Here is a 25,715-nt window from a genome sequence, read left to right on the forward strand (position 1 = left end):
ATGGTTGCCCTTTGCTTCATCTGTATCCAATTTCCCATGGGCCTTGACTTTCAAAACGGCCACCTCTTCGGGAAGTAGGAGGGCATCCATTAGCTCCTTGATTGCAGTGCTGTGTTTGACTGGTGTACCGGCGGTGGTAAGAAATCCTCTAGTCTTCCAAATTAGGCCGAAGTCATGTGCCACACCCAGAGCGTATCTTGAATCTGTATAGATGTTGGCACGTTTTCCTTCGGAAATTTTGCATGCTGAAGTCAGGGCCTGTAATTCAGCTTCTTGCGCAGACATTGCTGGCGGTAAGGATGATGATTTAATGACTTCATCTGTTGTGGTTACGGCATATCCTGTGTGATATGTTCCTCCTTCATCGGCATATCTCGATCCGTCCACAAACAGGGTAAAATCCGGATCTGGTAATGGGTTCTCATGCACAGTTGGTAAGTGCACTGTTTCCATTTTCATCTGTTCAAAACAGTCATGAGGTGTTTCTGGGTCATAATCATTCTTTATGACCAGGTCTTGGAATTCCTTTTCCAGGAAATGGCGTGGCCATGCTTCTAGAAGGTCAGTTGTTGGGTATTTGGCAATACCGTTTTCCTGTAGCTGTTCTTCATTCATGGTGGCCCATAGTTTTGCCATGGGCCCAAGGTCATTCCATGACTTTGTCTTTAACTTGGTAACAGGAATATGTGGGATAGCGGTATCCCAATGGCGGTAGAGGTAGTTAAGTTGTTGAGGTAGTTGGACCAAGACCATGCTATTACCTTCAGAGTCGCAATAAAAGTCTTGTGCAGTGAGCTTTACATCGGTCCGGTGGTAAAGCTCATCTTCATAGCAAGGTTCAGGAGTAATGTTCGGTTTGTACCACATGGTGCAGAAGGCGTGATCTGGGCCTTCACAGAGAGGTTTTTCGCCTTCATAAAATGTCAAATGTGGATGCATGACTTTCTTAATACATCCACAGAGTAGGTGAATGTAGGTTTCATCCGTGATAAATCCATAATAGATACCCCCCTCAGGGAGTGGAAGAAGAGTGGACGGATTAAGCACTTGACATCTTTGGATGGAAATGTTGTCAGGCAAAAGAAGATGACACTGTAGGCGCAGGTGTCTGGCTGGAGACACGTGCTTGAGCTGGACTTGGTTGACGATGGCAGAGATGTCATGAGGGGCCAAAACAACCAGAGGGTGGCCAAGGACCAGGTCTGAGGTCCTCTCTATGAGTTCTCTCGCAGCAAAAACAGCCCTGAGACAGGAAGGAGTCCCTCTGGCCACAATGTCCAGTTGACATGAGAAATATCCAATAGGCCTCTGGCGGCCTCTTAGGTCATTAGTTTGGGTGAGCACTCCTGTTGCGTGGCCTTGTCTTTCAGAGACAAACAATTTGAAGGGTTTGGAGTAGTCAGGTAGGCCCAAGGCAGGAGCAGAGGCAATGGCCCGTTTTAAAGCATCGAAATTGGCCAGGGCTTCATTGGTTAGACAGAACGGGTCAGACTTAAGAGCATCATAGAGAGGTTGCATAAGCAGAGAGGCTTCAGGGATCCATGCTCTGCAGTAGGAAATGAGGCCTAGGAAGGCATGAAGAGACTTTGAAGTCCTTGGAGGTGGAATGTCCAGAACAGCTCTTACCCGGTCCCGAGTAAGATGTCTGGTACCTTGAGATAGGCAATGTCCAAGGAAGATCACTGAAGATTGACAGAATTGTAGCTTGATGAGTGAAGCTTTGCATCCCTGTTCTGCCAGATAGGAAAGAAGACTGATTGAACACCTTTCAGTAGCGGGAATATCATCTCCACACAGTAGTAGATCATCCACATACTGAAGTAGGACAACTTCTGGGTGCTCAGCTTGCCATGGGTCAAGGATGGTGCCCATGGCCTTAGCAAATTGACTTGGAGAATTTTGTGCCCCTTGGGGCATGACAGTCCAGGTATACTGTTGCATTTCATGAGTGAAAGCAAACAGGTATTGACAGGATGGGTCCAGTGGGACACTGAAAAAGGCATTGGCCAGGTCAATAACTGTGAAGAATTTTGCAGATGGTGGGACTCCGGAGAGCAGAGTATGAGGATTTGGTACAAGAGGGGTGTCTAGGACGGTAGCTTCATTAACAGCACGGAGATCCTGAACCATCCTGTACTTCTCTGGCTCACCCTTTGGAGTTTTCTTTTTCACGGGGAATAACGGGGTGTTGCATTCAGATTTACATTTGACAAGGGCACCCTTCTCCAAGAGTGCCTTGATGTGGACAGAAATTGCAGCAGACTGTGCTGGTTTTAATGGATATTGTGGTTTTCTTGGTAACTTAGCTCCTGGAATAAGCTTTACCACCACAGGGGGAACATTTAGGTGACCTATGTCCTCTGGGCCTGAGGACCATAACTTAGCTGGCACCTGTGTTTTTAATTCCTCTGGGAAATTGGACCTTAATTCTGCTGCCTCCTCACGGGGCTTTTCTATATGCAGCATCAGAGGCAAAGAGCATAGGGCTGAAGTGTCTGATACAGACAGAGGTGTAAACATTTCTACCTGCCCATCTGGGGTAAAGGTGATGGATGCTTGCAGGCGTGAGAGAACATCAGCACCTAACAGGTTAATGGGGCATGTGGAGGATACTACAAAGCGAGCAAGCAGGCTAGAGCCAACTCGTAGTGGAGTTGTTAAAGGGCTACGTCTTGGCTGGCCATCCACTCCAACACAAGAGACATCAATACTGGACAGGAAGGATGGGTCTGGCAGGTCTTGTTCTCGTAGAACACTACGGGCTGCACCTGTGTCAACTAGAAATGTAGTAGGATGGTCTTCAATGGGCAAAGTCACTGTGGCAAGTGGCCCTCCCTTATCCCCTGTAGACACTGCCATTACAGGGGTTACAGACACAGGCTTGCCAGTCTCCTAATCGTCCGGTTCTTCAACAATTGGAACCTTTGTCTCGGTCCTGGGGCCTGGGGCAGGCTTAGAGAACTTCTTGGGTGCCCCTGGTTCCTTTTTAGGTTCCGGACAGTCGCCTCTGTAGTGTCCCTGAGCCCCACAATTGAAACAAGTTACATCTTCTAACCTGACTTTCTTAGTGCCAGAGGTGACGGGGGTAGCGCGAGCCACCATGAGGGGAGCTGGATTGGATCTTCTTGGGGTCTGAACAGATTCCAACCCTCTAGCAACTAAAAGCAGGGTATCCAGGGGAACAACCTTATATTCAGGGCGTGCGGCAATGATTCCCTTGCGTATAGAGTCTTTAACACCTTGGACAAACGCACCTGACAGCATTTGTGAATGAATCTTGTCAGTAAGATCAAACCCCAAATCTGTGAACATTTGATACAGCCTTGCATGAAACCTTTCCACTGATTCTCCTTTATCTTGAATAACATCAGTAAGGCCAGCAGCCTGATCCGCAAGTTTGTCCTTAGCCCATTCTCTTAATTGGGTGCAAAAAGTTACTCCGGAGGGGTAATCAACGTCACTGCCGAGCAGATCCGTACTGAGGTGTCGGGCCATACTTGGCCAATATGCATCCCCTGCTTTTATAGCACAAATGCTCAGTAGATCACGCCATGCTGCGGAATAAGTCTTTTGAATTTGAACTATCCCTCGATAGAAGGGCATAGGCTGTTTTTCTGGGTCAGGGAGTGATTTCATTAGAGCACTAGCTTGAGTGGGATTGAAAGCAACATATTTAGGAGGGGCCTGTTCTCCCCGACCCTTGTGGCCAAAGGGGTCATCGATAGAACGATGAGTTGGGGCTCCCGCGGCAAGCTCCGATGAGACATGGGACACCCTGTCCATCTCGTCATCATCGAATTCTATGATATTGGCTCTTTTGCGTGGTGCAGGGTCTGAATGAGGTGAAAGGATCGGTGGTTGGGAACGAGCCCCAGATGCAGGGGTGGCTAGCGAGTTATAACCTGGGGATAGGTAGTCACCGGGAATTACCGGCATCAGGGCCGAACTGGGGGCCGCCATATTGGTGGCCGGAAAAGGTACTACATTAGGGTTAAGGGAAGAAGTGGCGGCCATGTTGGAAGAGGGCACATCCGGGGCAGACTGTGCCGGACTGGGCATGACCGGAACCTGGGGCGTGGCTTGGGGAGCGGGGAGTGGATATCCGGGATAGGGCAGGGCCATGGGATATGGGAAGGGGTAGGGCCAGACTGGGGAGGGGAAGGAGGTGGGGTATTGAGCTGGGGTGGAGATGGGAGGGAACGGAGAGGGATTGGTAGGGGTGGGTGTAGAGGGAGGAGCCGGGGCAAGGGCGGAGGAGGTGGTTAGTTGGGTGGAGGAAGAGGGGAGGGGGTCATGAACAGAGAGAGAGTGTAGGGCAGGAATGGCAGATGAAATGTTAGGGGAAGGTATAGCAGGTAGCGTAGGGATGGATGAGGATGATGGGAGTGTTAAAGATGGGGCAGGGGAAAAGAAAGATCCATCAGAATTCAGGACCGGGCAGACAGGGGAGGTGGTGGGATGGGTATTGGGAGTGGGGAACATAGTCAGCTGGCTATCACTTATTGCTGACTGAACCTTGGGGATAGACATTCCCTGGGCGCCGGTTTTGGGCGCTGGCTGAGGATAAACCCCAGCAACACAATTATTATGATACACAAACAATTTCACACCCTTGTGATTTATCTCTTCCTCAACCCAACCTTCTAGCTGAATAGCCTTCGCTACTCTATACCATGCTTCAGCAGTCTTTAATAAACCATTATCTGTAAGTTTGCCTTTCTTTTCTGTCAGTAACCTGCGCCAACTTTCTGGTTGCAATCTCCCACATGTCGGTACAGCAATTCTACATACTTTCGCAATCTTTTCAACACCTTTAACCATTTCCTCACCCTCTCTGTCTTCGACTAAATCACATGCTAACCAGCCCTTACTGGGCTTGCTTAAATCCTGTCCCATAATCCCTTTACCCCTATACCAGCGTCCTAGATATAGGGAGAGAGAAGGAAAACTGAACAAGAACGTCTACAATGCTCGACTGCCACCCGAGAATCGTGGGACTTTCTCAGGTGCGTCTTCCCAAAACGTAGACTAGTCACTGAATCCGCCTACCCGGGGTGGTAGACACGGATTGGAGCGAGGTGAGAAGTGTGTGACCAATCACTTCTCTTTCAAGAGAAATGGGAGTGGATAGTATAATAGTATAGGAAGTTTAGAAAAGATGAAAGGCAAGGAAAAATCCTTAGAGACAGACACAGGAGTTCATGAGACTCCTAATAAAACAGACAAGACAACAATACAATTGAAATACAGTGCATGCATTACAGTTCAAATTAAATCAACAATAATCCCTTTCCTTCTACATGTGCTTACTCCAAAGTCACCTTTCTCAACCTCGTAGTGTCCCCGCTCGGAGAACGACTTTCGTAAGTCTCACTACCAGCGGCCAAGGATAACAGCTAACACCGGTCCGAAATCCTTTCCAGCCTCCCTCTACTCTGCAGTCCACAAGAATGTGGCCACGTCTATCCTCACTCCCGTAGTGCCCCTATAAAACCCACTTATAAGTCTCACTACCACGTGATGCGAAAAACAAGCAATACCTGCCTGAATTCCCCCAGGAAACAAAGTCCCCTGCCACAAGGCTCAGTCTCCTACCACAATTAAATAACCAGTGGATCTCCGGCTCAACTAGAGCCGAAAGGTCCGGGCCAGGACGTCCCCAACTCAACTAGAGCTGGATGGTCCGAACGTGCACAGTGAAGCTAGCTAGGCTATCAAAGTGACACACCATTGGATCACAGAAACCTATGATTCTACACAGATCCCACAGTTCCACCAACTTCTTTTTCCTTACAGCCACAGCCACGAGGCTCCTAAAAGAAGTAAACAGGCAACAGAAGACCCCCAGGAACACATCCACAGGTCAACCCCCCTTTTTCCTTACAACCACAGCACAGTGGTTCCTAAAAGAGGTAAAACAGGCAACAGAAGACCAAGGCAAATCCCCTCAGATCCACCCCCCTTTATCCCAAAAGAGGGAAAATACAAACAGATAGACAGTCACACCGAGGACCCAGGCAAATCCCCTCAGGTCCACCCCCCTTTATCCCAAAAAGGGGAAAACAAGCAAGACAGAGAACCCCAGGCAAATCCCCTGCAGGTCCCCACCCCCCCTTTATCTCAAAATGGGGAAACAGGCAAACAATTCAAACACACCCAGGCAACAGATAGACTAAAATGCAGGTAAGCAAGTGAGTAACGAGACACCGGGCAAGATATTACCTGTCTTTGATGTCCTCCCGGGAAGCAGTCACAGACACGTGGACGGGTCAATCAAAGGGGCCGGAACGTACCGGTGGCTCTGCAGAAGTCTCTACCGTGTATCTGGAGGTGATCAATCTCCCTTCCTTCCCCCTGGATTCCTCCGTCCACCCTTGTCTTCCTTAGGACGGCTCACCGGCCGGACATAGCCCGATGCCCCACGTTGGGCGCCAAGTTGTTATGGTACTTTTTGAAAGTAAACCAAAATGTTCAAAGTCTATCTGTTCCTGTCCAAATCAATAAAGTTAAATTGCGTATATACGCTGAAGTAATTAAGTCTGACACACGAGGTTCAGGTTAAAATAACTTCGAGAAAGTTTATTGGCAAGTGAAGTAAAAGCGGGCGCGCAGGCCCTTTTAAGAGGCATTTTGCGTCATCATTGATTATTAGAATATCAGCAAATAAACATCATCAATTGGATTAATTGTTAAGTGACGGAGTTAGTGTCTTACCTATTGGTTAGTAAAATTAAGAGGTTAGTCCCGTGCCCACCCATCAGAGGTGGGATTATTCTGGACACGGGTGGGGGACAAGGGGGTCCTAAGCGTCATTTTACACGGTCAGTGATATCAGGCTTTATGTCCAGGTGCAAGGTCTCTTATGAATAGAACATTTCATTACTACTGTGTTCTGTGGCCTTCAAACTGTACTATCTTACAAGCTCTTAAGGAGTAGCCGGCAAGTCTTAAGGAGTAGCCAGCACCTCCTGGTACTTGTCCTTGAAGGAAACACGGTCTTTGTCTACTGTATTAATTGGGTTGAGAAGTTCAGTCACGTAATGTAGTTTTAAAATGAACAAGTTAAGTCATGAGGACAAAATGGAGGATTGAAGAAGTCAGGTTAGGAGGACAAAATGGAGGACGAAGTCACAGTATAAAGTTAAAATGGAGTTAGTACAATAATTCAATACAAGTACAATAAAGATTTTTAATAATTCCACATCACCTTGATTAAAAATGTTTGCTACAGGGTTTTTCAATAAACATTGAATTTTCGCAAGCTAATTTGGATTGCAAAATGTAAAATAATATAGCTGATTTGGAAACATTTCCCAACCATTTGGCCTACATTTTGCTTTTCGGATTTAATGCAGGCATTATATATAACCAAGAGGGCTGCACTCACCTGAACATGCATACATTATAAGGGTGCTGCTGGGGCCAATTTATACAACATGCAAGAACCAGCGCGCTCATTCAGTCACTAAACACCAACTTCAAATTTTACAAAAATGCAATAATTAAAAAGAAAAAAAAATTACAATTTGTGAACTTTGAAATTGGTGTTTAGTGAGTAAATGAGTGCGCTGGTTATTTTATGTCATATATAAATATGGTTAGAGCAGTGGTAAATTAGTAGCATCATTGCCTTAAAATAAATATCCCCTTTCTATAATTTAAATCGCTGCAGAATATTTTGGCACTATATAAAGACCTTTAACCCATAAGGACCAAACTTCTGGAATAAAAGGGAATCATGACATGTCACACATGTCATGTGTCCTTAAGGGGTTAAAGGAATACTATAGGGTCAGAAACACAAACATGTATTCCTGACCCTATAGTGTTAAAACCAGCATCTAGCCCCCCTGGGCCCCTCATGCCTCTATAAATATAGAAAAATCTTACTGTATTCAAGCCTGAAGCTGTAACTCTGCATGCTGTTTGTCTAAAAAAACAAGCAGTCTGCTGACATCATCAGAAGTGGTAGCCTGATCCAATCACAATGCTTCCCCATAGGATTGGCTGAGACTGACAAAGAGGCAGATCAGGGGCAGAGCCAGCATGCTTCAAACACAGCCCTGGCCAATCAGCATCTCCTCGTAGAGATGAATTGAATCAATGAATCTCTATGAGGAAAGTTCAGTGTCTGCATGTAGAGGGAGGAGACACTGAATGTTTGGATGCATTTTAGGCAGCCATGACCCAGGAAGGATCTCTAACAGCCATCTGAGGAGTGGCCAGTGAAGTTATCTCTGAAAAGACAGTGTTTACAGCAAAAAGCCTGAAGGGAATGATTCTACACACCAGAACAAATTCAATAAGCTGTAGTTGTTCTGATGACGATAGTGTCCCTTTAATAATAATAATCTTCTGGGACCCAATCTGGGGGGGAAGAGATCACACATAACACATACATGGGAATATACATGTAACTATTTGCATATACATGCCTGTCACATGGATATTTTGTTACAAGTATAGGAAGCTATGGATAAATATAATAATGATATCCTTCAAATATGTATAATCCAAAATCATGCAGGTCCTCAGATGTATTTGAATACTTTAGATACCATGTGAGTAAATCAATCTCTCAAACAGTTATTCACTAAAGCTTGAATTGTGAGAAATTCAAAGTGAATTTTAAATTTGAAGCCAAAAAAGCTGAAATGACTTTTTCCTATTCAGACTTTTTTTTGACAATTCATACGGACAGTTCGTACTGTAGTGCCTGACCCTAAAAGGGTGTGAAATTCTCAGGGTACTTATAACTCCTATTAGCGTTCTATAATGCTTAGTACACAGATCATAGATTAACATTGTGTTTCTGTTTGCTAATGAGTATAAATATTTCAGTTTTAGACACTCCGTGCTCTGTTTGAGAGACAGTAATTCCCAGCCACTGATGATGAAACTGCAGTATCTGTTTGCTTTTCTAGAACACAGTCAGGTGAGTAAGCCAATGCGAGCATGTTCTAAAATCTAGAAAGCAATCCATTGGGCCTCTTGTAACTATTTCCAGTTTTTTTTTGCTAAACCATAAAATGAATTTGAACAAATTCAAGGCCAAAATAGCTGTGTTGTAGAATTAAAGTATTTTGTCCTAAAACTGCATCTTACTTCTCAATTCCCACCAAAATTCAGAAGAGAATAATCATGTTAGTTTATTAAAATAATGGTGTATATCTTATTAAAACAACATTCACCTTCAGTGTTCAGTCCAACAACACAGATATACAGAACGATCGACGGGTGGACAGACAGACAGACCGATCAGTCGATGGACGGGCAGACAGACAGATCGGTCGATGGATAGGCAGACAGACAGACAGATCGATCGACGGACAGACAGACAGATTGATCGATCGACGGATGGGCAGACCGATCGACGGATGGGAAGACAGATAGTTAGATAAAAAGATTAGATAGATATTGGTAATTTTCATGCTACATTAAAGGGACACTCTAGGCACCATAACCACTACAGCTCTTGTAGTAGACAAGAATAATGTAGGTGCCATTTTCCTCTGCTTTAGAGTAAGTTGACAAAAATAAACAGGCCTTTCCCAGCATCCAAAACCTGGCACCTCCAATGTTTATTCTCAAACTTCTAAAAAGTGGTTTGTCAATAAGAGGGGGAGGTGCACCCAAAAACTCTTTGAACCTTAACCATAATAATGAGCTGTAGTGGTTATGGTGCTTAATGTGTCCCTTTACCCAAGGAAGAGAACATTCTCTGTACATATGAACATTCCATATGTATTCTACAGATTAAGAATTCCCAAGAATCTGGACTACTCGAGCAAAATCATACATGCGGTTTGGGTTGCAAAGCAATGTTGTATCATAACTAAATAACTTTTCCAAATTCAGTACCTCCCTCACCTTTCACCTTCTCCTATTTCTCCAGCGTCCTGCCGTCTCACCTGAAAGTTTCCTCGCTTCTTCGTGGCCTCCGTGGTTCACTCCAGGCGTTCAGCAAGACTGCTCTGAGTATTTGAAGTATCTTCTGGATCAGTAAGAAGATTATGCATGCATCTTTAAAACTGGCAAGAGAGTTGGAGCCCGGAGTGACAGAAGTATCAAACAGTCTTCAGTCTTTTAAGTTCACCCAACAAATCTAGTGGGATTCACTGACTACTCAAACATTCGTAATACAAGACGCCTTTCATGTCCTATGCTACAATTAATCCAAAGAGTTGGGCATACAAAGCCCATACAAAAGCTATCCTTGAGTTTACAAAAGTGTGTTAAAGGGTCACTCCAGACCCCTAAGCAACTTGAGCTTGCTGAAAAGTTTTATGTGTGAAGAGTATGTCCTCTTGTTTTCATTTTGGAAAGGTGCAGATTTCAATAGACATTGACACTGTTATAAACAAATCTGGTTACACCCCCTTGGCTTTCAAGCAGAAAACAGGTTCTGTTACTTCCTGGTTTCGTTAGCTCAAGGCATCTGACTCAAGAAGCAGCAATTGCCCAGAGCAACTGACTTACAAGAGCTGCATTAGAAGTCTGTGATTTAACAGCCACAAAAGGTCTCGCCTGGGCTAGAAGGGGAGAGCTTGCAAAGGCAGCAAACAAGCTAAATTTTATATATACCCCACTTAAAAATACTTAATTAAATGGCTGCAGTTTTTCATTTGGGATATACCTACTAAACAAGGATTTTTATTTACTTTGTATTTGGTCGGTGGGGTGTCCCTTTAACTATATTTTCTATAATCCTAAACCAGGCTCAAAATGGCTAGATAGAAAGTAGACTTTAAAAGTTCATTGTATAATCAAATAACAAATTCATGACATGCGCGTAGTCGTCCCTTATGGCATATTCATGATACTACTCTCCTAACCCCATTAAAAGAATTACAGACACAATCATTTTGGTAACATTTTTCACAGCTTTTATTAATATAAAATTAACTTAAATAAGGTCATTATCAAACAAACACTTAGTATGACATCACCCCAGCCACCATTTAACATGACTATATCCCCAGACAATGACCCAACCATAAATAACAGTAATACGTCCGTACAGCATTACTATAAATAACATAAACTGTTATCACAGCCACCAAGGGCATCATTTCCAACTGTAGGGGCATACCAAGATACTCTAACACCCCCAGGTTCTGAGCTACCGACGAGCTCGAACCTACCAAACCAAATCCAAACATAAATATTCCTCCTGAACCTCAGTATCCCACCTACCAAAGCTGCCCTACCCCCCCAATTATCCTATCAATCCCCCACCACCATGACCAAACAAGAGAACAAATCCGAAACACTCCACCTAACTGCCAATCAAATAGGGAGGGAGGGTGGGACAGCCACAAGAAGGTGAGCATTTAAATTTAAAATGGATTCCAACCTAAAATGTCAGCTATTTATAGCTAACCCCTTAAGCCCCACCTTTAAATGCTTCACCTAAAATCCCCATTCTCCCTATGCCTGCCTCTTAGCTCTGTCAGGGCCCATTCCACCCAGCTTTGCTGCTCCATGGGCTTCACTCTAGTGGTTACAATCAATGCAATCATAGCAGGCATTCTCTGTAGTACAGGCAGCAGACCTGGCCGTTTGACCTGGCCGTTTGTGGGCCGAAACATTGCTTTCATCTACTCCAATAAACCTGCTCACTTTGGATTCATTTTGAGTGCCTGGACCAACATATATTTTCTGAAAAATACTGCAGTGCCAGTTTTTTTTCAGAAGGAGGAAGATGAATTATAGATGTCAACTATAGATGTCCTAACTAATAGATTTTATAGTATATGCCTACCTAATTATTATGAAATATATCATAAATTTGACAGTACAGTATTAGATATTATTCTAACACAACATTTTTTTAGGCTGTATTGTTGTCATCATCATACCTTGAAATATTAACTTAATGTTCTATCAAAATAATAATATAATGTTCTATCAAAATAAAAGTGGAAGTTTGGGGTAGATAGAATGGGCCAAAAAACAACAACCAAACAAACAAAAAAAAAACACTAGATATGACAGTACGAGGTGAAAAAGAATAGGTAAAAGAGGGTGAAAAAAGGACAGTGTTAATTTGTCTTGAGAACATTTTGTGGCCATCATTTATAATTATTACTTTGCATCTTTTTTATGTAAATTTGCAGGCTTCATGAAGAAGAGAAAACGGGAAAGAGAATATCTCAAATGCTTGCTCAAGCAAGTGGTGGCATTCAGTTGAAAACGTCACAGTCATGCAGCATGACATTAATTGAGCAGATGTTCGGCGGAAGAATTCTAACGAGAATCCGTTGTTTCAAATGTCAAGGTGTTTCTTCCAGAGAAGAAAAATTTACCGACTTGTCACTTGCTTTTCCTCCAAAGGATGGCAGTATGCCCGATTTTCCTAAAAAAACACATACTTCAGTTTTACCAGTGGAAGAAATAGGACCACAAAATTCCAAGGTAGCACCTAAAGTCCAAGGTCATCAGACCACTACATTTCCAGAAAGTTTGAGATGGCATCAGAAAGCAGAGGAGCATCGTGGGATGGTAGCACCTATTGAGTCTTTGGGTTCTCAAGGAAAAATAAGTCAACAGGAGTCTTTCATGTCAATGGCTGAAGACAAAGATGAAAATAACTGTTCTGTTTTAGAAAGCAGGAATGCTTTAACTGTCTTGTCTAGGAAAACAACTACCGGCTTCAAATCTTCCCTTGCCTTGGCTGATTTAATCAACCATTTCCTTAGTCCAGAGATGCTTACATCAGAAAATAAGTACCGTTGTGAAACATGTGTCTCCTTACAGGATGCTGAGAAGGTTGTTGAACTTACCACAAGTCCAAAGTACCTTATTCTGACTCTGCTCAGGTTTTCTTTTGATTTGAAGACCATGAGGAGAAAAAAGATATTGGACAATGTATCTGTTCCATTGGTTCTGAAGTTACCTGTTAATGTGGAAGCCTCTCAGACAGGCGGTGGAACCACAGAAAGAAACACAAGATGTGGTTTAGCCAAGGATCATCGGTCTGTCACCTATGATCTATGCACTGTAATTGTACATTCTGGATTATCCTCAGAGAGTGGACACTACTATTGTTATGCTAGAGACTGTACGGATAAAGACAGTCAAAGACAGTCAAGTGCTGGTATTAGACGGTTTACCTCTGACAAACATATAGACCTGGAAATTCAGTGGTACCTCTTCAATGACACTCGAGTCTCGTTCTCATCATTTGAATCAGCCAGCAACGTAACATCTTTTTTCCCTAAAGACACAGCGTATGTACTTTTGTATAGACAGAGACATCAGAAAAACATGGGTTCTGGTTCCAACTTGGCAAAAGTTGATGCTATGTCACACGGAGACATCTCTCTTAACAAAGAGCTGATGGAAGCCATCACCAAAGACAATATTAAGTATTTGCAGGTAAGTTTAAGCAAAATATCTTATTGTTATACATTTGCTCAGCTCTTAATCCCCCCAGGACTCCTTTCAAAATCAATATTGCATCCAGTTGTAATGCACAGTTAAAAATGTCTACTAAATAATATTCTACCTGATAATGTAATAAAAAATGCATCCTTAATCCAATATTAACCAATTATCTGTTAAACAACGCAGAGGTGATTTTGGCCCCCTGTCAGTTCATTAAAGTTAGCAATTCCTATGCAGAGCAAGATATAATCCCCAAATACCATTCATACGCAGAATTGGCAGGCCATCTGATACATGCTGTTGGGATTACTAAATAATTTGAAAGCAGAATTGACAAGGGTATTGCAAGTTTTACACCAAAATAGCAGAGCTAGAGACAAATCTGCCTTGAGGTTTATTTCCAATTTGTCTATATTAGCTTGAAATATATAATTCCGATACAGTTACTTGGATTCCACCTGCAGGACTCAATTACAGCTGTCCAGGCATTTCCCCATTTTACGTAATAATCACTGGGTCTAATGTGTATGTGCTGAAGGTTTTACTGAGTGCTCTATAGTCTTTAAGGTGATATAGGGGAAGCGTGATCTTTTCTCCTCCTTAAAGGGTCATTATAGTCACCAGAACAAGTACAGCTTAATGTAGTTGTTTTGGTGTGTATAGTCTGTCCATGCAGGCATTTTAAAGGGACACTATAGTCACCCAGGCCACTTCAGCTCAATGAAGTGATCTGGGTGCCAGGTCCCCCAGGTTTTAACCCTTCAGATGTAAACATAGCAGTTTCAGAGAAACTGCTATGTTTACATTGCAGGGTTAATCCAGCCTCTAGTGGCGGTCTTCCTGACAGCCGCTAGAGGCGCTTATGCGACGCTCAATGTGAAAATCGCATTGAGCATGCAGAAGGTCCATAGGAAAGCATTAAAAAATGCTTTCCTATGGACTGTTAGAATGTGCGCACAGCTCTTGCCGCGCATGCGCATTCCGCTCCACTCGGGAGCTGATGTCGGAGGGGGAGGAGAGATCACCAGCGCCGAGGGAGCCCGGCGCTGGATAAAGGTAAGTGGCTAATGGGGTTTTGACCCCTTCAGCCCAAGTTTGTTTTCCTGACACTATAGTGATCCTTTAATGTAAACACTGTCTTTTCAGAGAAAAGGCAGTGTTTACATTACAGCCTAGGAACACCTCTAGTGGCATTCACTCAGACGGTGGCATTCACTCACTCCACTTCCCAACATGGAGGCGCTGAACTTCCCTTATAGATGTGCATTGATTAAATCATGCGATTCTGATTGGCAGAGCACGGAGGTTTGCTGTGCATGCACAATATGCTCCTGAGGCTTTCCGGTGGAGAACATTGGATTGGCTGAGATTGTCAATTTTGATGATCTTAGCAAAAGAGGTGGAACGGGGGTGGAGCCAGCGAAAACAGACCCATGCAGTGCCCATGCAGTGCTAGAAAAAGTTGAGTAAAATCACCTTTTTTCATTGCTTTAATTGGGGCCTGTGGCCTAAGCATCGCTTTCACAGCTATAGTGACAGGAATACATGTTTGTTTTCCTGCCACTATAGTGCTCCTTTAACTTATTTCTCTCTTGCTATGGCACCATTTTTCCTTGACATGTGCACAGTCGCCCTGTCGGCATATGCACAAAACCCCCCACCAATAGCCCTTACCATAAAAGACACTGACACCAGGGTTTTGGCAAAAGTATATCACAGCTTTTATTTATTATTAACATAAATTATAAAGGTCATTGTCAACATCAGGACCACGTTGGCCTGCACAATTACCACAGTAGTTTACAATTTTCCCCCTTGACAATGACCCACCCCCACGTAACATAATACCCCAACATTGTAGCATATTAACTTAACATTGAAACATGACCATTGCCACCGAAGGGCACCATCCATTGCCACCAAAGGGCACCACCAGTGTAGGGGCATACCGAGACACCCCTACACACCCTGGTTCGGAGCTACCTACAAGCTCGAACCTACCAAACAGGTCCAAAGGCCTATTAGCCCTGAACTCCAAATTTCCCCCATCTCACTCTTTTCTCCCCCCAACTTTACTCTCCATCCCCCGCCACAGCTCAGAGCTCGACTCCTCGAGCTCCTGAGCGACACCCTTCCCCCCCCCCCCCCCTGCAGGGAAAAGATTGCCCTCTGGATGCCCTCCTGGAAACCGAGCAACAGGAAATCTAAGCCCACTTCGGAGAGATGAACCCCGTCCCGCCTTAAATAGCCCGGAAGCATGTCCTCCAACTCCCTGTGCCTAATTACAACCCCCCCAAACACTTCAAATACGCCGCCATGACTTTATTAACCTTACCCTTAATTTTCGCCACCGCGGAGGGGTTCCGCGCGTGTCGCCAGTAAAACCTTGGAACAATTTCCGACCACACTACCATAACTCCTGGCACTAACTCCCGCAACTTATCCTTATCCCCCTTCATACACTCGATCAATACCTTTTGAGGCAACGACCCCACGTCATTGCCTCCTGCATGAAGCAACACTATGTCCGGAACCTGACCCAACAGAATTTTACTAAACATTTCCGCACAGATAGCATTCCAACCCCAACCCCGGTATCCAAACCACCGGAGCTGCACCATGGAACTCGGAAAACCCAGCTGTAGACCCCGATGTCGAACTGCAGCTCTCCGATGTGCCCAGTATATATATGAGTGGCCGACCACCCATGCCGTGGGAGGCCCGGTTGGACACGCTGTTGTGGCTCGTATGTAGGTCGGTTTCCACAGGGGCTTCGGCCGCGGTGATAGGTCGAAAGCTGGCAGCGCTAGCTTTCTTGTTCAAATTTAATGGTTGGGAGGACGCCACAAGGAAAATGCTTTGTGGCGTCCTCCCAACCATTAAATTTGAACAAGAAAGCTAGCGCTGCCAGCTTTCGACCTATCACCGCGGCCGAAGCCCCTGTGGAAACCGACCTACATACGAGCCACAACAGCGTGTCCAACCGGGCCTCCCGTGAGAGATTGCCCCCCGCCTGATGCACCAGCTCGTCCCATTCCCCCCAGACCTTACTGTAAGCTATGTAGCGGGCGCCAGGGAGTCCCTGATCAGTCCGCCAAGCATGATGTCCCGAGCCGCCACATCTCGTCCGGGCAAGACATCCCTTCCTCCCGCGCGCCAGGTGCCGCTTGCCGAAACCTCTCCCACTGTGAACGAGATAACGCATCGGCAATAACATTCAACAGTCCAGGCACGTGGCGGGCCCGAAAAACAATATTAAAACGCATACAAAACAATACAAAACGGCGAAGAAGCCGCACCACCGGGATAGAGGACGCTGACCATTCACTGCGTCAACTACTGCCATATTGTCCGAAAAGAATACGACCTTCTTATCCCTCAACTGCGGACCCCATAGTGACAGCGCTACGACTAACAGAAACAACTCCAGGAACGCCAAGTTGCGGATCAGCGGGCTGACCCTCCACTCCTCTGGCCAAGTCCCCGCACACCATTGCCCGGAGAAGTAAGCCCCGAAACCAACGCTACCCGAAGCGTCCGTGAAGAGCTCCAGCTCCTGTGACGAAGCTGCCGGCTCCCGAAAGAACACCTTCCGGTTAAAATCCCGTAAGAATTCCCCCCAAACCTCCAGATCGGCCTTCATAGCCGCCGAGACCCGAATAAGGTGGTGCGGGAACACCACCTCCCCTGTCGCCCTGGCTAGGACCTGTTAAAGACCCTGCCGACTGGGATCACCCGACAGGCGAAGTTTAGCCGGCCTAGCAGAGACTGAAGCGCCCGAAGCGTGACCTTCTTCGCTCCTCGTACCTCCGCCACTGCCTGCCGCAGAGCCACCAACTTATCCTTCGGCAGCCTACACTCCCCTTTGATCGAGTCGATCTCCAAACCCAAGAAACTCAAGCACGTCGTGGGGCCCACTGTTTTGTCACCCGCCAGGGGGACTCCAATAACGTGCGCCACCCATTCCAGAGTCCTCAATCCCCTCCGGCATTCCTCCGATCCGGGAGGCCCAACACATAAGAAGTCATCCAGGTAATGGACTACCATCCTAGTGCCCGCTTCCAGCTTCACCACCCATTCCAGAAACGTGCTAAACTTCTCGAAGTATGCGCACGATATCGAGCACCCCATGGGCAAACATAAATCCACGTAGTATTCCCCTTCGAAGTGACAACCCGGTAGGTGATGGCACTTAGGTTGGATCGGTAACAGGCGAAACACCGCCTCCACGTCCGCCTTCGCCAATAACGCCCCCCGTCCCGCACGCTGCACCAGACTCACCGCCTGGTCAAACGCGACGTATGATACCGAACAAAGGGCTTTGTCAAGGTCGTCGTTAACAGATGACCCCTTGGTGTAGGACAGGTGATGTATCAAGCGGTACTTGCCGGGCTCCTTCTTAGGTACCACCCCAACGGTGATACCCTCAAGATAGGTAAAGGGGGCTCGCTGAACGGCCCCGCCACCCTGCCCAACTGTACCTCCTTAAACAACTTTTCCCTGCCCACCCCTGGAAATTCCCCGGCCGACTTCAGGTTGCGAAGCCGATGAGCCACATCCCGGTCCCGAAACGGTATCACAAACCCTTTGGAAAACCCCTCTTCAAGCAACCCAGCATCTTCCCTGTTAGCGTATTGGTTTAGCCAAGGCAGCATCGCGCCGACCTTCACTGGCGTTGCTCCCAGTGGCAGTGGCCGTGGCCGAACCTCCGAGCCCCCCTGCTGCGGAGGCTGACTTCCCCTTCTTAAAACACCTGTGGAGCCCGTGAGTGCCTCCACACCCCGAGCACTCGTGCTTGAAGCGACAGGTGGCCCCCCATTTGCACTGCCCCTCATTGTATAGCCAACAGTAGCCCCGTTTTTGGTTGGCCGACACGGCGGTAGAAGCGCCCGTGCCGGCCCCTGACCGAAAGGGGGGCGCTTTCTGCGCCATCATCAGTTTTATCCAGAGCGGTAAGTCCATCTGGTCCCACCGCATCCCCCCATTAGCGGCCAGTCGCTGACGAAATTGTTCGTCGTACCGACACCACGCTAGACCCCCATATGTCCGGTATGCTTCCCAAACCCTGTCCAGGTAACAGAAGAGCTGCGAACAGCGCTCCACCGCCTTCTCGCCCATCACACTGGCCAAGATGCAGAACGCCCTCAGCCAGTTCCCAAACGTTTTGGGGATCTTCCTGTACCGCCATTTCTTTTCCTCCTCCTCCTTTTTTGCGTCTTTTTTATCCTCCTCCTTGAGGTCAATGTATTCCTCAAGGGGGAGAAGCGAAAAGAGCTCCACGAACTCCCCTTTCCATATCCTCTCCTTCACCTCAGGCTTGAGGTGACAGCCCAAAGGACCTGCGAACGAAACATGCACGTTCTGTCGCGCAGCCTCCGGGACCCCCCCAAGCAAATTCTCCCTCTCGCTCGCCACTCCGGGAGTCTCCGCCGCGAAGTCGCGCCCCCGTCCCCAACTACGCCGCCCCCGGAAGCCACCCCTGGACTAGTCCCTGAGACCTCCCCTTGCAGAGCCCAAACCTGGCTACAGTCCCCGTCCTTCCTTTTACCCCCTCCCCAGGACTCAATTAACTGTCTAATGCCCGCTAACAGCTCCCCCGACTGTTGTAAAGACAGTGCCTCACCTTCCGAACCCCCTGCCGCCAAAGGCCGTGGGGTCCCCGTCCGTCCCCCTCCGGTGGCTGCTCCGTGACCTGTGTCTCCCAGCACCCCGTGCTCCCTTCGCAACAGCCTTGCGCATTATCCCCTTGGAGGGTGCTGACCTCCAGCGCTGTCCGTCGCTGGCGCTCCCTTCGGACGTGTCCCCAACTTCCTGACCAGCCTGCCGCCGTCCCCGGCCTAGACGTATGGGAGTCCTTGGCGAAGCCCTGCGCACCCGCACTCTGACTGGGGACTCTCTATGCCGTCTCGTGGCGCTAAACCCGTCCAGCCCCCTCCGTGCCCTAGCCGTCCTTGTCCTGCCACCTGCCACCCTGTCGTCACCAACCATGCCAGTACCGGGACACACCCCCGGGGTAACCCGTGGGCTAGCAACTGAAGGGGCAGTAGCGTCAAAGGGCGACTCACCCGGGCGATGCGCAGCCGTCGTTCCTGTACCACCAACAGCACTTCCAGCGTTCCCTGAACCAGCTGCCAAGCCTGCCGTACCGCTCCTTCCGCTGGCCCGCGCTTGCAATGGCCCCTTCCTCAAACTCCTGTCACCAGCATCCACTCCTCCTTCTCTCCCTGTAAAAGAGGACACAAGAACCGACCGTTCGGCAGTTTTGCTGCCTCCACGTTTGGCAGCCAAACGGCCGGCAGTGCAGCTATCTCCCCGTTCAACTCCCAAACGTTCGGCAGTATGTTTACCTCCCCGTCCGGGAACCGAACGGTCGGCAGTAGGATTACCTCCACGTTCGTCTCCCGAACGTTCGGCAGTTTCCCCACGTTCGCCAGCTCTCCTACCTCCACGTTCCTCTCCCGAACGTTCGGCAGTTTCCATCCGATCTCCGATACTGCTACCTCCACGTTCGCTCCCCGAATGTTCGGCAGTCTCCGATTCGGTTCCCGAACCCACAGCCTGACTCTCCAGCCTCGCCAGACGGCGGGTTCGTGCGGCCACACCACGACGGCGCCCGCGACCTCCTCCACTTGCGGCCTTCCCACCAGCAGCCTCACTGCCACCCCGATGACCTCCAGAGGGGCTCTTCAGATGCCGGGAACCTGCAACCACGCTGGGGCTCAATCTCTGCGGGGGCCTCGTCCTCCGAACCGGCCTCTGACCTCGGGAGCTTCCAGATCCAGATGGCAAAGCATCTCCAAGACGATCCCTCAGCCACTCGACACCCCTCTCCTGCACAGCCGCCCTGACACCTTCCAGCCAATCTTCCATCTTTCCGAGACCTGCAGAGGAGACAAAAGAGAAAACAAAGCCACACAAATCCTGCTACAATGACAGGTAAGTGTAACTTTAGATTAAAAGTGATCCTGAGATCTAAAATGGCCACTACTTATACTCCCCTTGTAACTCCACCCCACTCCATATCCTTAGGCCCATCCCAAACCACTGACCCCTAGATGGCCTGTCTCCTGGCAATGTCAAGGCCCACTCCCCTTAGCTACGCTGCTCCATGGGCTACATTCAGATCTTCATATGGGGCTCTGACTTCTACTGGTCTTCTAATTCAATTCTGCAAAATGTTAACACTAGTGGCAGGATGAAGTACTGGGTTCCCATCACAGCAAACCTCTAAACATTTCAAATGGAGGAAGAGGGACACTCTAATTTTAGGGGTGTGGCCAGGGACCGGCCGTTCTGATGTGATTTACTAATAAATGTTTATGTAACTAAAATGTAATTTTGAATAAGAACAATGCATTTTATTTACACAGACTTATTTCTAAACACAAACAAAACAGAATATGTGCACACAACCCCAGTGAAAAAAACAGTGATGGTATATAAACAAAATGAAACTTCCCTTCGTGGGGTTAAGTTTCCAGAACAAAGTCCCCAAAGACTTCCTCTTGTCTTCAATACAAATGCAATATAGAATAGGGGATCATCTGCTAAATACAGATAAAATGGAGAGACATAGCGTTTAACTGTGTGGGAGTAAGTGAGGTGTTATAATTTACAATTGGCCACTCACAAATTATCAGATGTAAATCAGCCTTGAGTGAAATCTTTTTCTTCTGATTCTTCACACTCCCATCAGTCAATCAGAGTATTTGCTCAAAAGAGAAAGTATATGGAGAAAAATAAAGTGCAATTCCAGAGTAAAGTATAAAAAGAATTTAATAACTTACATATAAGTTAAAAGCATTGAATATATCACCACTGGGCGTCCTACGCGTTTCGTCCTAAGATGGGACTTCCTCAGGGACTTGGTGCATCAATCACAACAGAAAATGTGTATAAAAAACATACCCCCCCGCCCGTTCTTATATATCCCCTCCCGGAGTTCATTATTCAATTATTCCCGGCCGGTGTTACTTCTCCGTTCGGGCCGCACTTCCTGCTTGGACGCGATGACGTCATCACGTGCGCACGTCCCTTGCGTTCCAGACGTGCGTTCCAAATACCCGGAAATGGATGGCAATTATGAATCTTCAGTTCTCCCGGAGATATATGGGCAAATCAAAACATATAAGGGGGAAGGAAGTTAAAAGAAGACTCTGGATAGCACATTTGTGGATAAAAATATCCATTATATTTCTACTGGAGGCTGAACAATTCATATGTATCAAAAATATATACATGAATATTATAAACTATGTTGTAAAAAATCATAATAAAATGAAGAAAAAAAAAATAAAAAAAATAAAATAAAAAAATATATAAAGATATAAAAATAAAGATACAACAAAACAAGTATATACATCTGAATTATTACATTCAAAATGGAAATCTAAGGTGAAACTCCATATATTTACATCTTTCTTACATACTGGTTTCTCATTTTGGGAGTGTGTATAGAACAGACAAATGAGGGTACATACAGCCCAATATTAACACGTCATTCTTCTACAATATATTGGTAATTAAGTGCATAAGGTGGAACCCATTTCTACATGTGTATTTGTTCGCACTCCTCCCACTCATCTCACTCTCTATGATATTTCCACATTTTTCTACCTCTACGGGTTTTCCCATTAGAATTTTTCAAAAAGTTTTTTAAGGTTTTTTAAGGTTTTTTAAAGGGGCCCCATGTTTAATACCAATATGAATAATTGGCCATATTATTTATACTGCTGATATTTGATATTAATACCCCTAGAGGGCTGGTTTATATATATGTAATCTTTCGAAATTAATCCATTAATGGCGCCTTTATACGCCTTTATTCATTTTTTGGTTGGGAGCAAACTTAACAAAGGTCTAAAGTTTGCTCCCAACCAAAAAATGAATTTTTTTAATACTTATATTGATGTACAAAAATACATAAGAAAAATGACACTTAAAAGGTTTTTTCTAAAAAAAGAGAGAGAGGAAAATATGTCTTTAAAAAGCCCAAATGAACCATCAGGCATTGAACTGAATAAGTTTAAGAGAAAGTCTCATTTCTACCCAGTGGGAGATAGGGGTCCCTTTTTGGAGACCTTCAATAATATGGTGTGTCATGATTTGGAAAAATTAGAAAAAGAGGAAAAAAATCAAAGGGAAAACAAATACAATATGAGCAAAGAGGAATCGATGAGTATCACTAAGCTCCAAAAAATGGATAACATAATCATTAAGGAAGCAGATAAAGGGGGGGCTATTGTCATAATGACAAAGGAATATTATATGCATGAGGCCCATAGAATTTTGGGTGACGTTGACACCTATATAAAACTCACAGGGGACCCTACCAAAAAATTTAATACCATTCTAGAAATTTTACTAGATCAGGCATATAGGGAAGGTATAATTTCCAAAAACAATAAAGAATATCTGTACAATAAATTCCCAATTATTCCCATTTTTTATTTCCTCCCTAAACTACACAAACACCCCACAACACCACCAGGTAGGCCCATTATTAGCGGCATAAATTCCATCTCTGCCCACCTATCGGAGTTTGTCGACCATCATCTCCAAAAATATGCCCAGGAAGCACCTTCCTACTTAAAAGATACAGCTCACATTTTGAGGATTATGGAGAATGTGACGTGGAAACCAGATTTCATTTGGGTAACCATTGATGTTGCCTCATTGTATACTGTAATCAGACACAACAAAGGTCTGATTGCAGTAGAACGAGTCATGGAAAAGGATGAGAATGTAGCATCTGATTTCCGTAGGTTTATTATAAAAAGTATTCACTATATTCTTAAACATAATTTCTTCTTTTTTGATAATTCATTTTATCTTCAAACAACTGGTACAGCCATGGGGACCAGGTTCGCCCCCAGCTATGCAAACATATATATGCGGGATTGGGAATCCAACCACATATGGAGTGGGCATAGCTGGGCAGCGAACCTGGTCCTATGGAAACGTTTTATCGATGATATTATAATGATTTGGCAGGGCCCACGAGAAGAGCTATCACTGTTTCTGGACTACATTCACCAAAATGAATATGGTCTAAAATTTACACATGAGATGAACACTACAACAATTAATTTTTTAGATATATGCTTTTTTTGTGGAGAATAATAAGATCGAGTCAAAATGTTTTTTTTAAAAAACTGAGGGTAACAGTTACATACATAGGAAAAGCTGCCATCAGGAGAGATGGCTGGAAACAATTCCAAAAAGTCAACTAATATGAGTGAGGAGGAACTGCACAAAGAAATCAGACTATAGGGAGCAAGCCAGGCATCTAAAAAATAAATTTGTAGCAAAACAATACGAATCCACTTTGTTGGATAAAGAAATTGGAGAAATAGAAAAAAGAATAGAAAAGACCTAATGTCATCTAAACCCAAGAAGATCCCCCAGAGGGACTACAACTTCTCCTTTATCACACAGTACAATACCCAACATTGGAAAATCAAAAAGATTTTCAATAAACATTGGAACATTCTGTGTAGAGATCCCATACTAGGCAAAGTGCTACCCAAAAAAACACCCATGATTTTCAGAAGAACAAGAAATCTGAAAAACATTCTTGCACCCAGTTATGCATTAAAAATCCAGCGAAAGGGCAGACCATTCAACGTCAATGGTTTTAACCCTTGCAACAACTGCAAAGCATGTAAAAATCAAAGATACATACAAAAGAGAGAATTTAGGAGCTCTACAACCGGAGAGAAATTTAAAATAAAATCTAACATTAATTGTAACACCAAGAATATAGTCTACATGCTTCAATGCCCATGTGGGAAACAATATGTGGGGAGAACCTGTAGAAAACTTAAAGAAAGAGTATTGGAACATCAAAATAATATTAGAAAAAAATCAACTAAACATATAGTACCTCTGCATTGTAATTCCTGCAACCAATTTGATTGGCAAAATTTTTCTTTCGTGGGCATTGAACATGTGGATCCCTACTGGAGGGGAGGAGATTTAACTAAAAAACTCTCACAGAGAGAAACATTCTGGATAAATAAACTAAAGACACTCCAACCTTGGGGTTTGAATTTGGATATTGACCTGTGGAGTTTTTTTGAAGATTAATTGTGGTTGTAAAAAAGTCTTGTACGGATGTCGCACTTCCTTTTCCTCATTTCATTTCTATGTAATTTCCAATATTAGTATAAAGGCGCCATTAATGGATTAATTTCGAAAGATTACATATATATAAACCAGCCCTCTAGGGGTATTAATATCAAATATCAGCAGTATAAATAATATGGCCAATTATTCATATTGGTATTAAACATGGGGCCCCTTTAAAAAACCTTAAAAAACCTTAAAAAACTTTTTGAAAAATTCTAATGGGAAAACCCGTAGAGGTAGAAAAATGTGGAAATATCATAGAGAGTGAGATGAGTGGGAGGAGTGCGAACAAATACACATGTAGAAATGGGTTCCACCTTATGCACTTAATTACCAATATATTGTAGAAGAATGACGTGTTAATATTGGGCTGTATGTACCCTCATTTGTCTGTTCTATACACACTCCCAAAATGAGAAACCAGTATGTAAGAAAGATGTAAATATATGGAGTTTCACCTTAGATTTCCATTTTGAATGTAATAATTCAGATGTATATACTTGTTTTATTGTATCTTTATTTTTATATCTTTATATATTTTTTTATTTTTTATTTTTATTTTCTTCATTTTATTATGATTTTTTACAACATAGTTTATAATATTCATGTATATATTTTTGATACATATGAATTGTTCAGCCTCCAGTAGAAATATAATGGATCTTTTTATCCACAAATGTGCTATCCAGAGTCTTCTTTTAACTTCCTTCCCCCTTATATGTTTTGATTTGCCCATATATCTCCGGGAGAACTGAAGATTCATAATTGCCATCCATTTCCGGGTATTTGGAACGCACGTCTGGAACGCAAGGGACGTGCGCACGTGATGACGTCATCGCGTCCAAGCAGGAAGTGCGGCCCGAACGGAGAAGTAACACCGGCCGGGAATAATTGAATAATGAACTCCGGGAGGGGATATATAAGAACGGGCGGGGGGGTATGTTTTTTATACACATTTTCTGTTGTGATTGATGCACCAAGTCCCTGAGGAAGTCCCATCTTAGGACGAAACGCGTAGGACGCCCAGTGGTGATATATTCAATGCTTTTAACTTATATGTAAGTTATTAAATTCTTTTTATACTTTACTCTGGAATTGCACTTTATTTTTCTCCATATACTTTCTCTTTTGAGCAAATACTCTGATTGACTGATGGGAGTGTGAAGAATCAGAAGAAAAAGATTTCACTCAAGGCT

The 25,715-nt window shown here is 44.9% G+C and overlaps 1 protein-coding gene across 1 annotated transcript in view; it reads left to right on the plus strand.

Annotated features, from left to right (window-relative positions):
- Positions 1–25,715, plus strand: part of USP35 (ubiquitin specific peptidase 35) — a 59,740-nt gene that overhangs the window by 30,597 nt on the left and 3,428 nt on the right. The window contains exons 7-9 of the mRNA XM_063444961.1: positions 8,842–8,935; positions 9,896–10,002; positions 12,120–13,380. Of these exons, the coding sequence (XP_063301031.1) occupies positions 8,842–8,935; positions 9,896–10,002; positions 12,120–13,380 (1,462 nt within the window). The remainder of the gene's footprint in view (positions 1–8,841; positions 8,936–9,895; positions 10,003–12,119; positions 13,381–25,715) is intronic.

This window comes from Pelobates fuscus, chromosome 1 (genome assembly GCF_036172605.1).
Source record: "Pelobates fuscus isolate aPelFus1 chromosome 1, aPelFus1.pri, whole genome shotgun sequence".
Classification (NCBI taxonomy): domain Eukaryota; kingdom Metazoa; phylum Chordata; class Amphibia; order Anura; family Pelobatidae; genus Pelobates; species Pelobates fuscus.